Raw genomic sequence first — 18,649 nt, forward strand, 5'->3', positions numbered from 1 at the left:
TCGATTATCCCTGAAACAAGCCAAAAAATTAACCGCGAAAATTTTCACTGATAAATACAGCTGTTTTGGGTGCGACCAAGGCAGACTCCTCAGACGCCAGACTCGAAAGTGGCAGCTAGGAGCAACAAACACTACGAGAACGCAGCTAACCTTTAAACACGCTAACGCATTGTGGTGTACAGATTTCATTGGACAAGCCTTTACGCTGAACGTTTTACGGGCGGGGGGAAGACAATTTCTGAATTTTCCCCTTCCGACGGCAGCAGGCTAAAGCGTCTAACCAATGAAAGATGTACACAAGAAAATAGACGGACTTTTGACAGGTTGCGTTCTCCTTGTGTGAGATGCTGTGTTTGTTGCTCCTAGGTGGCAGGAGCCTTGCTTGGATTATTTTATTTATTTATTTTAAATTTTAATGGTTTTCGGTTCTTGGCGGTATTTTCAGTGCAAAAAGCACCCCCAAAAAAAAACACGAAAATCTCAATTTCCCGCCAACAGCCAACCCTATTATTTCCAGCCAATTTTTTTGAAAAGGAGCCCATGCTTTCCATCAATGCCTGGAGTGTGCAGTGGAAACTTCCCTTGAACACTGCCAAATGCGCCACAATTTCACTTCGACGCTCTGGTACAACTGGTGGTTGACGGTGTCGCTCTGAAGGTCGTCACTTCAAAGAAATATCTCGGAGTCACCATCACGGACACGCTGGAGTGGTCTGCCCACATTGCCCGGGTGACCTCACAGGCCGCGCGTGCATTGGGTTTTGTCAAACGACATCTGGCCCACTGCTCTTTCAGCACTAAGTCTCTGGGGATCAAAGCCTACGTGCTCCCTATCTGGGAGTACTGCTCGGCCATTTGGGCATCCACCACGGCTAGCGGTATCCATTCAATTGAGGCTGTCCAGACACGGGCTCTTCAGTTCGTGGCTAGCATCGGCTTTTCGTGGAGCACCTGTATGACCAATGTTCTCACTAACTTCAAGTGGAACACGCTTGCCTATCGTCGCCGTTTTAAACGCCTGGTCATAGTAAACTCGGTCATTCACCGCCAAGGAGGCGCCCTTGCGCCTCTTTCCACTGTTGTTTCTCAGTGGTTCCGACATCCCCGTGGTCAACGTACGGCGTCTTTGGTTCTCCCAGGTCTTCGCATTGCGGGCCGCAGACACTCGTTCCTACCCTCATCCATCCGGGACTGGAACTCTCTGCCCGATCATCTCAAGGGCATTTCCAAGCAAACCCTGTTCCGAAAGGAACTTGCGAACTTTCTTGAGCTCTACGAATAAGGGTCAAAAAATCTATCCTAACAAATTTATAGTTATTATTTCTCTATTTTCGATGTATGTATATATTTCTATCTATTGTTTGTACATATTTCATTTCTCGATGTCTTGACGTGATGGGTCTCAGACCTTTTGTTAAGCAAATAAAGAACTAAAGAACAGCCCAATATTGCATCCCTGATGGAAGACGTTTATAGTTAAAAAGCAACTATGGAATTAATAATCTAATCGAAAATGCGCTGCAAACTCAAACTAATTTCTCAAACTCATTAAAATCTATCATAAAAAAATCTTACCATTTGGATTCCGTTGCACTAATTATTTAAACATTATTCTAAGAAGCAAGCTATTGGAAGGGAAATTTTCGGAGAATTTCAAATATATTAGGAGTTTGAGTATCTTCAAATATTGCTAGGTCTAAAATTGATTCATTGAAAATGAGAGTATATTTTCTTAAAACAGCGTGGGTCTATTCTAGTATACAAGAAAATAAATATTCATAAAGGTAAGTCGCAAAATAGTTAACCATACAGTGATCCTCCCAGTTATATCGTAGACTTATAATTACCCACCGTTATACGTAGAATATTACTAACGCGAATCATTTCTGACGTCAAATAAATCTTAAACAAAAATTCCCTTCTATTCAATATAGATAAAAACTACTCTACTCAAGCTGCGAAAACAAATTTACAACGACTTTATGTATGCCGCTTACATGACTTTTCGAGCCGTTAACATTTATAAGGGTCACGTTTCGATTTTTCAAACTTCGCCCTCCGTTACACATTATCAAGTCAGAGAAATTTCAAGCTCTTCAGCACGTTTGTTCGGTGTGGGTGGCGGATATAGATAATTTATGGACAGCTCCGCGCGAAAATATGCCAACCAAAAAATGTTAGTTTATTGAGAAACTTTGATTTAAATAAGCTACAAATTGGTTTGGGAAATCATGGAACCACCACTTTAATTAATTTCGTTATTTCATTGACTTTTCAATATAAAGACAATATTTACAGCTGAAATTATTCATATAACAATATGGTTAATAAATTGTATCGCTTGCCATTAAGAGAACGCAGAAAATTTAAGATCCTTTTCAAATGTAAAAATATGGTAATTGGAAGTTACAATGTTTTTGTTACTGAAATTAAAGTAATTATTTTTATTAGCAAAATTATCGATTTTTTTCTAACTTAAATTTAGACTGTAACAAAATAAATCATTGCCTCAAAGCGTTCGTTCAACAATCAAGCAGAACTTACACGCTTCCATGAATATTTCTGCTCAATAAGCTCTTTTGAACGGTTTATTATTTGATCATAGTCCAATTTCGATTAATTTTCTGAAAAATAAATAGATTCTAAGATGCCTAACTCAATAAAACAATTTCCACTTACAATAATCTGGCTTTCTACGGGTGGTATATAAATCATCACCTACTCCCTCTTTAATCTAATACCATAAATCTATAATTTTGTGTATATCCGTTTGTAGAATTAATTACCCAATGCAAATTTTTTAATGATGGTCTGTTTCGCCAATGACAACATAAACCATTACGTACCCACGGACTGACAACTTTCCGCGAACTGCTCCTAGTATCGGGAGGATGCCCGGAAAATCACCGACGGTCCGCCGGAAGCCTTTTCGACGGACCAGACATGGGCTATTGAAAACTTAAATGCTTATAAAAGTGTAAATAACGCTTACTTTTGGAAAATAATGATGAATTATTGAATCGGAAGATGAAAATAACTATTATAAACACTGGCTCCATTTCAGACGTTAGTTATTTTCGAATTTCAAACCTAAACACGTGTATGCTCGTTATTCTCGCCATCAAACTAACCAACTATTTTGCCAACGGAAAGAGTAATAATAATAATAATCATCTAGGCTAATACCCAAGGCAACACCTTAGGCTTTAGGAAGGGACGAGTTTCCTGTTCGGAAACTTCCTATTTTGCAATCACTATACACGACAGATTATCATTAACTCAATTCGTTCTGTGTTATACTTATGTTTATTATGTTACTTATGCTGATAGCTATAGGTGACATAGAATCGTAGATATAACATCCTAAAAAAATGTCACCACAATTGCGTGGTCATATAGAAATGGTTCTCAGTAAATATTTAACATACGGAAGTAAACACACTTACGCCAAATATAATTATAAACTTATGTTGATACACAGAGGCTAGAAATGTAGAATTGAAACAAACCGCGAACGGAAAAAAAGATTAGAGGATAGCCACGATCCCATCGTTGTAATAACGGGATAATATCGCAAAAGTATAAATTACGGGACTACACCCTCTCGATTTCTTTTGTTATAACACTGGCGGATAAAAAATGGAATATTATTTGCTGTACCGAGTAGTATTTGGCCTCCGCTTAGCGAACCTTTATAATGGCCTGCCGCGTAATTAGCCGGGCCATTCTTGTTTGCATAATACGAGGGGACCCCAAAATACGCTCGCGAGCGGAGGAAAAATCTCTCGCAGATCCGCCCAACTTCGAGCCGAAAAAGAGGCGAAAAACGAAAGTGGTTTATAAAACTCTCTATTACTAAGTAAATAACAATTACATTTTATCCCCTTTTCCCTCTAGGTGTAATACACGCCGCTAAACAATGCGTTTCGCTTTTCCTACATAAACCGGGAATAATGGACCTGCCCTGACCTCTCTCATTGCAACGCGGGGTTACCTTCTTTTATTTTAAGGGCTATATCACCAGAGGGTTCGCGCTTTCTCTCGTCTATCTATTTACCTCGGCTCGTATTTGAACGCGAAGGGCTTTATTTTTTAATTTTACACGAACCTATCGTAGGGCAGTGAAAAACCACTGAAGTCGCTACTCTCCCCGCCGCCGTCGTCGTCGCCGCCGTCATCTCTGCTGTTGCCAAGGGCAGTAACTAAAAACCCGGTAACGTAGTGCGGTGTAGGAAAAATCCTAACTACAGAGATATTTTTTGCTGTTTGAAAAGGGGAGAAATAGACGATGGTTCGAAAGTGGTAGTAGAGAAACTATATCAGGACTATATGAAAAAGGTAGAGAGATATGTAGAGTATGTCCAGAGAAATATTGAATGGTAACTCTCCAGCGCAGTAGTCGGGGAGTAAAGCTAGTGGTCCACCAGAGGTGACGTAACTGTATCGCAAGCATTACGTCACTTCCACGTCGTATGACGTTTTATCCGCGTTTTATATACGTTTCAAAAAGCGCACGTCCATTATCACTGATGCTAATACGTAGACCCTGATTTTCAACCAAAGTAATGGACGCCCACTTTCGGTAATTTTACGTTCTACATACGTTTACGATACGGTTACGTAACCTCAGGTGGACCACTAGCTTAACACGTGTTCTGATAATTTTTACGGACCCCAAAACGTTAGAAACGGCGTGGAATTTAAAAGTTTAACAGCTCGGGTGAAACTAATATCTGGGATACAGCGTGTCCCACTTGTTTTATTTTGAAACGAGTGAAACGCCATACACTCTGAACTGTTGAACTCAACTTGCGGATGAAAGCCCAACAAAAGCTTCAAGAAAGAGAAAAGCTTATACAAATCAATTATTGTTGCACGAAAGGGAATGGCGTACGATGGCCCCCATTATATATTCACTCCGAATGTATTACGTTTGAAGCTATTTAATTTAAATAATTCTGGGAATACTTTTGGGGGGCCTTAAACAACGGATTTATTTAATTATTTAAATAAATTATAATATTAATTCTTGTTCACAATAATTATTATTAAATGTGTTGAGTTTGTATATTAAATAAATTATAAATACCCCTAGGAAATGTTGAGGCTTAGGATTTTGGTACCATATGTTGCACTATATTAATTTTAGACTAGTATTAGGTTAAAATTAATTCAAATAAAATTTAGGATTGATTTTTTTTTAAATTTATAAACTGATTCCCAGAGGTTGTGAAATATCTATAATAAAAATTTAATATACATGTATAATAATAAATAATTTAAAAATGTCTATTCACAGATTTAGTTGGAGAATGATTAATGAGGATTTTGGGATTTAGACAGTTATTAGATCGCTTTTAGAAATCTTTAAAGTTGAATAATTCAATTTTAAATGTCTTGCGATAACATTTACGTACTCCATTTAATTTCGAAATTAAAAATAAATGTATTACTAACATTGTAAGATTGAAAGAAGTGTATTCAGAACTAAGAATAAACACAAACAATCTTGGTGTTTTTGAAGCCTATTTAAGTCGAATTCATTCTAAAAGATAATTAACGAGTTAATCGCGGATGAAGGTGAAACTATTGTTCTACATTTTTACCAACTTTGTTGACCAACACAATATTTATGAAATGGGGCTTTGAAGCCTATTTAAATCACATTCATTCAAAAAGATAATTAACGAGTTAATCACGGGCGTAGATGAAGTTATTGGATAACATTTTTACCAACTTTGTTGACCAACACAATATTTATGAAATGGGGCATTGAAGCCTATTTAAATCACATTCATTCAAAAAGATAATTAACGAGTTAATCACGGGCGTAGATGAAGTTATTGGATAACATTTTTACCAACTTTGTTGACCAACACAATATTTATGAAATGGGGCTTTGAAGCCTATTTAAATCACATTCATTCAAAAAGATAATTAACGAGTTAATCACGGGCGTAGATGAAGTTATTGGATAACATTTTTACCAACTTTGTTGACCAACACAATATTTATGAAATGGGGCATTGAAGCCCATTTAAGTTCAATTCATTCTAAAAGATTATTAACGAGTTAATCGTGGGTGAAAATGAAGTTATTCGCCAACATTTTTACCAACTTTGTTGACCAACACAATATTTATGAAATGGGGCTTTGCAGCCTATTTAAGTCACATTCATTCTAAAGATAATTAACGAATTAATTACGGGAGATTAGTTTGATTAGATCGAACCTCTCTTTAAATCTGTAAAGTACACCTTACGGATCGCACGTGCTGTCGAAACACCTTTCAATCTCTCGGCTCGCAATCTCGAATAATGTGGAAAAGTAAAGCGGCAATAAAGGAGTAGCAATTAAGGAAGGTAGCATTTACGAGCGTTTATTTTGTCCCACATTTTATACGGAGTCTCGACCTCTCTCGTAGATCTCGGACCGAGCGTTCGGCGTTTGGGAAATCCCCGCGGGCCTCCGAGCCAGCTTTATTCCGAACGAAAGCCGGCTGCCGCAGCCTGTGGGACTCCCAAATTCATTATTTATACCTTCGTGTCGCGCTGAGCCGAGCTCGTTCGCGAAATTAGGTATAAGTCCGTACAGAAATGACCAAATTTGAAAAATGCCCGACACACCCTATTGTATACGAGAAACGGAGTGTCCAAACTGGTATATGACCCCCGCGAGCCTTTTCGCTGTGTATACGGCGACGCGACTGCCAAAGAAAGCGTTATACCCAGCGCTACAATTTTCGGGTTGGCCTTTTTGGATCGCGTCTTCTTGAAATGTGGAGCGGAAAAGCACTCTATTATGTATTTAAATGTTAATATAAGGTAACCCTAGAAACTTTGAAATAAGAACTGAAAAACCTGCTGTAACGTGGATAGAACTCGATACTAGTTTTTTTCTCTCCCTTCTTAGTCATAAATCTAGGATAGTACGAAATGAGATTTTTCCCATCTGTGAGAAAATGTGTGTTTTTTTTTTAAATTTGTAGAGCGAATAAATAACGCGTATTTTTTCGTATAAAATGTAAATTTGACGTAATAGTCTCCGTACGTAAACAGAATTAATGCTTCACTTATCATTTAAGTCTTTAAATTTAAAACCAAACTGAAATGATATAAAGTAATAATTAGGTTTTTAATTTTTACATACGAGGCTGAAAATGTAATAGTAAGTGTAGAGAGCTGTTGGCTCGCGTGGCATGAAGTGCTTTCCACCACCCTCCTACGCATTGTAACCCGGCCACCTGAATAATTGGCGTTAAAAGTCGCTAGATGACCTGGGCCTAGGTTGGTGCCTTTGGTATTACCTAGCTGATTATTTTTTAACATAATTAATTTCGCTGCAGTAATTCAAAAGTTATTAGTTATTAAATCATAAGTTACGTAATAATAATAATGCATGATTACGTAATTGTAAGTTTAAACCCGTCACTCCCTACATTTCCAAAGACTAGTAATAGCTATAGTAGAGAGCTCTCAGTCCTTAGCCACAGGGACGGTGGAATAGGGGGGACAGGGGTACATTGTACCCGCCCAAACGAAAGTAGGGGGTGCAAAGTATATATTTGTACAAATATATATATATATATATATATATATATATATATATATATATATATATATATATATTATATACATTTAACATAACTTTATTCTTGAAAATATCCTCTCTATTAAATGAATTTATAAATCGACGTGCGCAGTTTGCATTCTTAAGGACATTTTTGTTAGTATCGCCCAAGCTAGTTTTGTCGATTTGGGTACATTTGTTCGAATTTTATTCGTCCAAACGGTGGTACAAATGTCCGAATGATCATTTGGAAAACAGGATCGTATGTCCGAAAACGTATTTCATTTGCCGGAAAAATTTATCACAACTTTTGTTGGTGATTTAGTCGTTCAATTTATGTTAACTTTACTGGCGAATTTCATTTGTTCGAATACTCGTTTGTCCGTTTTTTCTAACATTAGGAATTGGTTGCTTTTTTTTAAATATTGTGAATATAAGAAAATAGTAACATTAACGTGAACCTAACCTAACCTAAAATATCCACAACATTCAACGCAATTCCCACTTACTAACAAACAACGATATTTACAATGTAGTTTTTTATTTTTTATTCTTGCACTAAAAAAAATCCGGACCAAAAACAACAGGAATGGAAATACTAATTTAGCGACAGAATTCGGACAAGTGATGCTACCGATTCGGACGAATGAAACAAACAAGTTGTCTAATTCGAACAATTGAAACAAACAAGTTGTCTAATTCGAACAATTGAAACAAACAAGTTGTCTAATTCGAACAATTGAAACAAACAAGTTGTCTAATTCGAACAATTGAAATAAACAAGTTGTCTAATTCGAACAATTGAAACAAACAAGTTGTCTAATTCGAACAATTGAAACAAACAAGTTGTCTAATTCGAACAATTGAAACAAACAAGTTGTCTAATTCGAACAATTGAAACATTGGTTATTTCGGTGGCTCGAACGAATGAAATTCGTATGCCCTGTTCCTAAGAAGTACGATGACACAATACCGCTAAAATAGTCTCTGCATACACGCGTATCAAGATGAACTAAATAAAGAATTCATAAATAAAGAGAGTAGAGTTAAAATAAAATTTGTGTGAATATTCTGTGTAATTAATTTGGCTAGTTTTATTCTGTTAACCGATTTAGTCGGACTTACTAGCTCGTTTGATTCTAACATAGTTCATAAGCCAGCTGTTTAATTAGACTAAAATCGGTAACTTATAAGTTAAAGAAAATCTGGAAATATGCATTAAATATCTCGACAAGAAAATATAGCGCTATCGGCTCCCGCCCAGACACCCATTTTCGATTCTTTGAACCCCCCAAAAAAAACCTTCCGTGTAATATTTATATGTATTATGTTTGCCAGTAAAATTTGGGTTTCAATAAACTATATGCAGCTTCCCACGTTTTTCGTTAATATATCAAGAGGTTTGTAAAATAAAGAAAATGAATTAAAAATGCACCTTTAACCATAAACAGAAATAAAACGAAATATTAATTATAGATAATAATAGTTCCTCCCGGACACTATGAGAACGCCCTATAGTTAACAAAATCACCCTATAAATAAATAAAGGCGACAAAACAGCCAATATATCCTCGAAAGAATTGCTACAAATAATTAACTTCGCTTTTCGCGAAAGCTCAATGTCGCCAACTTTATTTATAAATAAGTAAATGCGGGCGGCGTGATTGAATTTAGCAGTTGGAGAAAATATTCGTGGTTCAATAACCTCTATAACACCTGGAGATCATACTCGCAGGCACCCACAAGTTTCACAATAAGATGCGGAAAATAAAAGTAAAAAATCATTTTAAATTTAAATCTCAATTTCTATTTTTTCCTAACACTGGTTTAGGGCGTAAAAATTTCATATCAAATCGGAAAAATTCGACGTGTTCCAGCCTCGAATCGAATTGCATTCGAATCAACTAATATATCCTTACCTGAAATGTTGTAACTTCAAAAATCAAGTTTTGAGAATATGAACCTTGGATACATAAAAGTTTTAAATGTTTAAAGTAGGTAATGAACAATTTCCAAACACTTAATAAAAGCTAAAAACAAGTAATAATAACAAAAATTTGAATTACTCTAGATTAATTTTGAAATTTTCATTAAAAATATCGTATCCTGAAAGATGTTTTTTTACTTAAGTTACGATAAAGTTAGAGTTACGATGTTTTTAAGATCATATAACGACATTAGGGAGTTCGAAAACATCGGGCCCTAAATACGTGCTATCGCCCTTTAAACACTGCTGGAACTCATTATTTCTGATCTTGACATTGGTGTTACCAGTAAAAAAGAAAAGAGAGCTTTAGATAACGATAATATTCGAATATTTCCTTCTTCAAACTTCTTTGGAAATTTTCGCTTTTATGTTTGACTACATAGGGAAGAGCGTCCCTAATGTACGTTTGAATGAAAAAATATTCAGGTTACCAACGAAGAAGAAAAAAATCTAAATTTTTTCGCTAGACAACGGGACGAGTTTCATTTTTTTTTAAATATCGATTTCTCGAAGATAAAAATAGTCCCACTTTTCGAATCAATTTGTTTGTTATAACCGTCTCGATAGTTTTGTTTTGTCTTTCTGAGGAACAATGAATGGTATTGAACAGCGCCGAATGACGAAGGAAAGCTAGATATCGTATACGGATCATGGGCATTTTTACAAAAGCGTAAAAACCGCAAACGTATCTAATTTCAATCTAGGCCTGGGTCTCACCCGCGGAGTTATCTTCCAAGTCCTCTCGCGAATTAGGCCATTGGCACGAGCGCCAGGCGCGGAAATTTTACCGTCGCCGACGAGATAACGCCGACTTTAATGTCACCTTAATACGTTTTTAATCTACAGCTGTTACAATTGCGTAACGTCAAATTGAGTGGAGTTCATGCGGTTTCATTTCAATGTTAATCGCGACCGAATGCGTCGAATTGTTAATTTTGAGCAAACGCCTCGAAATAAATTTCGTTTGGGTGTGGGCTCGTGTCATTTCGATGTTAATTTGAACAAAAGCGTTAAAATTATTTTAAAATTGGTATTGATTTGATTTGAGTGTGGGTTAGTGACATTTTGATGTTGAGTTGAACAAAAGTGTAAATTTCATTTTAAATTTGGTATTTATTTGAATTGGGTGTGGATTAGTGTCATTTTGATGTTGAGTTGAACAAAAGTGTAAAATTTATTTTAAATTTGGTATTGATTTGAATTGGGTGTGGATTAGTGTCATTTCGATGTTGATTTGAACAAAAGCGTTAAAATTATTTTAAAATTGGTATTGATTTGATTTGAGTGTGGGTTAGTGTCATTTTGATGTTGATTTGAACAAAAGTGTAAAATTTATTTTAAATTTGGTATTGATTTGAATTGGGTGTGGATTAGTGTCATTTTGATGTTAATTTGAACAAAAGCGTTAAAATTATTTTAAAATTGGTATTGATTTGATTTGGGTGTGGATTAGTGTCATTTTGATGTTGATTTGAACAAAAGTGTAGAATTTATTTCAAATTCGGTGTTGATTCGAATTGGGTGTGGATTAGTGTCATTTTGATGTTGATTTGAACAAAAGTGTAAATATTATTTTAAATTCGATGTTAATTTGAACAAAAGAGTTAAAAATTATTTCAAATTCGGTTTTGATTTCCGCCCAGGAAATCGCTAAGAAGTAATATTTTCGAGAGCCAGGACCCGCAAGTTATTGTTTATATAACGGAAACTTTTCACCTGTAAACAGAACGTCGTGTTTTTACCAAGCCTTAATATGTCAAAAAAGCTACCTGGTTAAAATGGAACGCTTGTTGCTGCCGTAAAGGTGAAAAATTTCCATTCTTTTAATAAGCATTATATAAACAGTTACTTTCAGGTCCTGGCTCTCGGAAATATTAGGGAGCGTCCATTAAATACGTGAGGTGATTTTGGCGATTTTTCGACCCCTCCCCCCTTGGTGAGATGTCGTGAGATTTGGCTTGACCCCTACCTCCCCCTAATAACACGTGAGATTTTTCTAAATGCGTTTTTTTAGTGAAAATACGCTAATCTGTGTTTGATTGCGTTGGATTTATTTAAAAAAAAACATAATTTGTTTAATTATTTATATTTAAGACTAGTTAAGACTAGTATTTTAGACAAAACCTAGTCTAGAATCACAGTGAGAAAATCGAACAATAAAATACTTAAATTTTAAGTATTACGTGATATTTGCCGAAACCCCCCCTCTCCTCCACGTGAGATTGGGTGAGATTCAGCTTTACCACCTCCCTCCCCTAAACGCCTCGCGTAATTTATTGACGCTCCCTTACTTCTTGGCGATTTCCTGGGATAAATATTTCTTGAAGCGTATATTAGCTGTGGCTTAAAGTCATTTTGATGTTGATTTGAACCAAAGCGTAAAAATTACTTTAAATTCGACGTTGATTTTAACAAACAAATTGAAATTTCATTTTAATGTTAATTCTACATAATTCTATAATATATTAGGTTAATTTCCAAAATGAAGCTGAATATTATCATTTCTCTATGATTTGATTCAACCCATCAGCAAAAAAGTGACAATTTATTATTTAACACACGTGTCGAATTAGTCGCAATTGATTTCAATCATGTTATTGTCAATTTGCGAAAAACAGTAAAAATAATCAACAACGAAGTGTGACGCGTACGTTTTACGCTATAAATAGCGTCGAAAATTATCCGTTGAATGAGGAATGTAATTATTGGCCGATTATAATTAATAACATATTCTTGGCGAATTCTTGAGGCGTCGCTGAAGCTTCTCGAATCGGTGGTGAGGGGCGCTCGGGTCTTCACGTAAATAACAGGTAGCGTGGTGACGAGTTATAGCTCAGTTTGTCGAAGCTATATTGGTGCAGCATCCAGTCGGCTTCTTTCCGCCGTTAAAACTTTACCTCGTTTTCTCCCCCCTCGTTCGCGTTCCCTCCGATTGCCGCGAGTGTGTTCGACTTGGCGCGTCGGGACGCAAAAAAATTAAAGCGGCCCACTTCGAAAGTCTGGCCACTGACATCAACACACACACGATATTCCAAGCGTGATTTCTTGGCCGTCGTACTCACCGAATTCACTTCGACGGATTAGATTGAGATAAGACGATTTAACGGGCGATTAGTTAAATACCACGAAGATATCTTCTGAGGTTTCGACTTCTGCATTTAGGAGAGTTTAAATATCGTGAGAGGTTATGAAAATGTTGAACTCCGATAGTTCTTTGTGGAACAAGATGAAAGTTCGAAGTGACGTGGTCAGGGAGGCCATGGCTGAGTTTTTAGGAACTTTGGTTCTCACGGTAAGTTTTGAACAATTTATTTTTATCATTTAGAATTTTACATATTTTTTTATAAATACTAAAAAAATTATCTAAGTTAGATATTTTTCTTTTGAAATATATATATATATATATATATATATATATATATATATATTCTGAACTGCAGAAATAAAAATTATCAAATAAAAAAGGGTCGTTGGAGGTAAAACCATTTTTAATTTAACAACACGCAATTTTAATTGATTAAATTTTTAAGAATTTTATTATTAATTCAGATAAATGTTTGTATAAATAGTAAAATTAGGTTATGGTCTATGTATTTTATTTCGTAGTTATCTTTATTATATGCAATGTTATGGAAATTAATATTAAAATTCGAAGTACCGAATTAATTCTGATATTTCAGTTTCACGACCATCAACATCCAAAGTCAAACGTTATTATAAATCTAATTATTTTGGTTATTACGTTATCACGATATTAAAAAGATATATTTCGCAATTTAAATTAAGTATCTTATAACACATCGTTTTAATATGCATATTACAATTAACGGGAATTTAAAATGTAGATTTTCACATATAAAAACTTAACGAAAAATTTTGTTTTAATATTGTCAAAACAAAAGTGACAAATAATTGTTTTTTTTTTATTTATAAAAAATCCCGCTTTCGTTTTCGTCATTTTCGTTCGAAAATGATTCAGTAAATAAGCGGATTACTGAGCCAGCAATTCCAGGTTAAAAAAAGATATAGAAATTATAATACATAAATTCATAGCCTGTTATTTTTGGAATAACAATGAAAAAAAAGAGAGGAAAAAGCGTTAGTAAATTTTCGGATGCAACTGTGTCTATTGTGTTATAAGCCTTCCAAATACGGACGTCATCCCTTCTCCCCAAAAACGCGCTTATAATCAAATAAGCGTGCTATATTCAATTTCCTAAAAACGAAACGAATTCCTTTCTACGCATATATAATGAGCGATGCTACCAACTATTCATATATACAGTAAAAAAACAGCAAAATCACTCATAAACACTAATGAAAGATTATACAACCCAAGCAATAAACGTTTTCCACGTCAATTATCCATAAAACGAATTCCAAAAGAGTGCCCTCTTACACATACGAATCATTTAGGTGGCCATAACCATTTCACTTTTTACAGGACTACAGGTCAGCGGCCAACTTGTAATAATAAATTTATAAATTTGGCTGTACAGAAGTGATTAGGTAACTGGTTATAAATTTAACTTTACCAAAGGCTGTACTCACACCCGAGGTGGTTATCACCGATTTTGTTGAAACTCGGGGGTTAGGTAGACGTTATGGTAGTACGAAAATTGCCAAAGGGAAAAGTTGCAATGGGCTTTAGTTTTCCCATGGCAACCGAAAATGTTTTTGATCTCTCAAAACAAAAATCTCCATTTAAAAAAGAATGGGATTTTCTCGGTTAAAATTAAATATTCAAAACTTACCCTAAAAGATGAATTTGACCTATTTTGGGTAAAATTGATTAATGATTTTGGCTCAAATTGATTAATTTTGGTTAAATTTTAACAAAATTTGTTTAACCTAGAAAATCCCATGCTTTTTTAAATGGAGAGGTCAAGATCATTTTCGGTTGCCATAGAAAAACTAAAGCCCATTGCAACTTTTCAATTAGGCAATTTTCATACTACCATAAGGTTTACCTAACCCTCAAGTTTCAACAAAATCGGTGATAGCCACCTCGGGTAGTCTCCTTGTCAGATTCTATGCCTGTAATAGATGTAAAGATTTTTAGAAAGTCAACGTACCAATTCCAGCCAAAATAACAAAGAAAAGCTTTTTTCTGTCAAACGACTTTGACCCGCAGAAATTACGGGATATAATTATCTCATTTCCAAATTTACACGGGTATAATAAAAACGGATTAATAAGATCGTATATTTATATCTTGAAAGCCATAAAAGATATACAGAAAAGGTTACCCGACTAAATCTAATCTTTGGAATAATTATATCACGGTAATTAACCCAAACATAAAAAAGCGCTGGCAATAGGATGCGGCCCTTTAAAATAATTGGAGGGGATGCTTTTTATTTATCTACTAAAACTAGTATCTCGTTAAATATAAATGGATGACATTCAGGATGCAATATACTGTATGGCTCTTTTCAACCATTACGTTTTCGACGAAAGCCAAAAAATTCCCTGATGCCCGAGAGTAAGAACGATATCAACATTTATCCTTTAAACCCGACTGACCTACATATAATTTCAAGTGAAATTACCCTCCTGCTAAAAATAGCGCGAATTTCAAAGCCATATAGAGACACGAAGCGTACGGTAAACAAATAACTCGTTTGTTTAAAAGTCCAGCGAACATTTGATTGTTCTATATTTAAATGTAGAGGCAGCGTTCGGGTCAGTTCACCAACCACGAACATCATTAGTTATCTTTGTCACTCCACGGTTCAAATACGTGATCGTTTTGAAATATTTCAATGTTACTAGTAATTGGACCAAATTCTAAATAGTGATACTAAAGCCCAGTTCACACTATACAATTAAATATGACACTTAATTGTATCCCACTAATTGTAAGCAAGAAAATTGTATAGTGTGAACAGAAAAATTGTAACAATAACTCCCACATTTTCTGTTCACACTAAACAATTTTCTGGCTTACAATTAGTTGGATACCATTAAGTGGTCCAATTAAATGTATAGTGTGAACTGGGCTTTAGTCAATACTTATGACTGTTTCAAATTGGTAATTCTAACTTGGAAGTATTTAACAGAAAGCGACAATGAAACGCGTGTAAACAAAAAGGTTAAAAGTATAAATAGATAAAGAATTTAAAAGAAATCGTAACCCTTTCGTGGCGAAAATTCCCGTAACGGTTTTGTTTGTGTATTTTTTCCCTGCCAGAATCCATACACCTGCTTAGAAACGTAGTCTATTTGTACGCGTCAGATTTGAGACTATACATTGTCATGACGTTGAAATAAGCAGGTGCGCTCCCATTTTGGAGACAAATACGGGACATTTACTCGACCTTCCGAAGCTTTCTCGGAGAATAAACTCGTTTTTCAATGTCATCGAGGTGTCAGAATGGTCGCCACCCTTCGCGAACATTACGCGGATGGAATTTATAGAGCGCATCCCATTGTCTTTGCATTTTATTTTTTCCCGAACTCAATCGAATCTCGTCTCTTTGAACGCGAAAGAGGCTGACGACTTTCCAACAACGTTTGAACCAGACGGTAGATCGTTTCGAAATCGGCTAATTTCAGTTTCACGCGCTCCACCATCCGCCGATGCTGGCTTTTAGCTAGATGAGAATGTGGGTTACGGTTAAGAGGCGAGAGAGCCGACCTGCCTCTCGAATCATTTCAATACCGCGCCACAAATTTAATGAGTTTCGCGTCGCCCCGAACTCTCCAAAGAAGTTTACAACGTTTTTCTAATAAACCGCGGGCTGCGGCGAAAACTCGGGATAATTAGTAGCGCGGTTTATTTATTTATACGACTCATTTTAAACTAATTATCTCTTACCAACCATTATTTTCGCAAATGATAAAATATCGTTCGTGGGCAATGTTTGAGGAAGACGCAAAAGGTTGTTGCACCCGCGGATCGATGGGATCACTATACTTGTACGCCATATAATTTACCGTTTATTTTTGGTGATTTTGAAAGCCATCTTTATAAATCTATACAGCAGATTTCTTTAGCGATATATATATATAGCAGATATTTATTGAATAATCGTGGCAAACAGTCAACATTTCAATTTCGTTCGTATAACAAGTTAATTCATACGAGTTTACAGGTAGCGGAGAAAGAAAGATTACGTATTATATATTTTATGGCACCGAAATCAATTTTTCTCATTCGCTCTGGTATGTTAACACGCGCGGAAGAAGGGTTTGATTTAAAAAAAGTAGTTTCCGGTTAAAGGTAATTTCCCGGTTTACTGTGAATTAGGATGAGCCAAATTTGATCGGAATATCACGCTACGCAACTTTTGTCAGCCAACATATCTCTAAATTTTTACGCCACAAGCACATCGCACAGCGTGAAACATTTGGCTAACTACGGCGCTGCAACGGCAGTTTTAATTTTCGCACTGCCGAATTTAGTTCGTGGTACAAAAAATGGATGGGTACGTTGGCTCGCAAAAGTAGCATAGTATGAACTATACCTTAACCCAAATCCGTCGAATGTACGTGTATAGGGAACTAATGTGGCCGTCATGTTGTTTCAATACGAAAAAGCATGGGTGAAGTCGTGTGACGTAGAACTGTTAGCTCCCTAAATTGAAAAACGAGTGATGGTATATCTATAACAAGTGAGTATCTTAGATATTGTCAGTTCTTTTTAACCGCGCTGAAAAGGGGCCGCAGAATATAGTACCCACTCAAATCGAGTTAAAAAAGCCCCTCTCAGTGAAGCCGGCCATTCCCTTTAGTCTTTTCATTATTGCATCGACCAAAAAGGAGCCAAATGTGAAAAGAATTCATCTTGACAACATTGAAAGCCCGCAATTCCTTCGCGGCGGTTGCCCCTTCTTTCTAGCCCGCACGCACCCCTCACGCCAAAGCCCAACCTTTACTAAACCTACATGGCTTCAAACTCGTAGCAAAAAAAAATTAAAAAAAAGCATTGTATCTAATCGCTTACTTTGTCAGTCCTTGTTTACGTCGATTTAACATCACGACCAAAAAAAAATCGCGTCCCTTTGGGGAAGGCTGAAAGCTTAGACGTTGGCGAGAGAACGGATTTCTCCATTTTGTTAGACACTCACGGTGAAAATGATTTCTGACAATCCAGAACGCTAGAAAATGAAGGCAAAGTCAATTGAACTTTAACTCCAATCGAGTTAAAACTTGACTAAGCCTATTTTCCGATTCATTGGGCGATATTTACGAATAACAAGATTTCAAAGATACAAAACCCAAACCGATATTTGAATGCCAACACGTGCGGATTAGTAAAATATTGGTTCCTTGTCAAAGAAGTCTCAAAATTCAACTTCTAATTTACTTGATAAGTTATTTATCACACCAAGCGTTATAAATTAGTAAATATTAAAATATAATTTAATATTTCGAGTTGTGATAAATTGTAATCAATATCAACAAAATATCACGTAGTATTTATCGAGGATATTTGTTTTAAATATTTTTTCCAACACATTCCTTACACTTCAAATTCATTATTATACGCTACTACACTATAAATAAGGCCAAAATATTTAAACGCCTCTCCTAAAAATTTAATTTTTCTTAGCCAGACAAGTTTGAGTTTCTTACCAATGAGAAACATTTAATTGAGATTACAGCTGGAAACGGGTAATGTTAAATCGAGTTCGAAAGTGAGCTAATAACTAACCAACGTTCTTCGCAACCGGATGTTCCAATTTACAACGTCGTCGCTAGGTAAATCGCTCGTACCTTAGTCGTAAAGATGTGATCTTAACAAGTTAACGGTACAATTTAATTCGTACTTCGCCGTACTTATATTTATCAGCGTCAAAATTCGAACATCAAAATGGCGCGATGTTGATAGATAGCGTGATATAATTCATAGACGGTGGGCCATTCCGACCCAGTTGTCAGGGGCAACCTCTCCCAAACTGTGGCCCGATTCCGCGAACCCAAATAATCCGCAGGGAGGTGGATTCTAAATGATCTTCAACCAAATAGAATACCCTTAGGCAAAAAGGTCAATTAAAGTTCAGACCGGTTTTTTCCCGTTCTTATAAGTCTCGAATATAACGGAATATGAGATTATTATATACCTTCGTCGAGGGGAGAGATATATTT

General features: G+C 35.8%; 1 protein-coding gene across 1 annotated transcript in view; it reads left to right on the forward strand.

Annotated features, from left to right (window-relative positions):
• Positions 1-12,419: 12,419 nt before the first annotated feature.
• Positions 12,420-18,649, forward strand: part of LOC149940780 (aquaporin-7-like) — a 32,005-nt gene continuing 25,775 nt past the window's right edge. The window contains exon 1 of the mRNA XM_090178010.1: positions 12,420-12,848. Coding sequence (XP_090034136.1) covers positions 12,744-12,848 — 105 coding nt within the window. The 5' untranslated portion in view covers positions 12,420-12,743. The remainder of the gene's footprint in view (positions 12,849-18,649) is intronic.

This window comes from Leiobunum rupestre, chromosome 6 (assembly GCF_980474605.1).
Source record: "Leiobunum rupestre chromosome 6, qqLeiRupe1.1.hap1, whole genome shotgun sequence".
In the NCBI taxonomy this organism is placed as follows: Eukaryota; Metazoa; Arthropoda; class Arachnida; order Opiliones; family Sclerosomatidae; genus Leiobunum; species Leiobunum rupestre.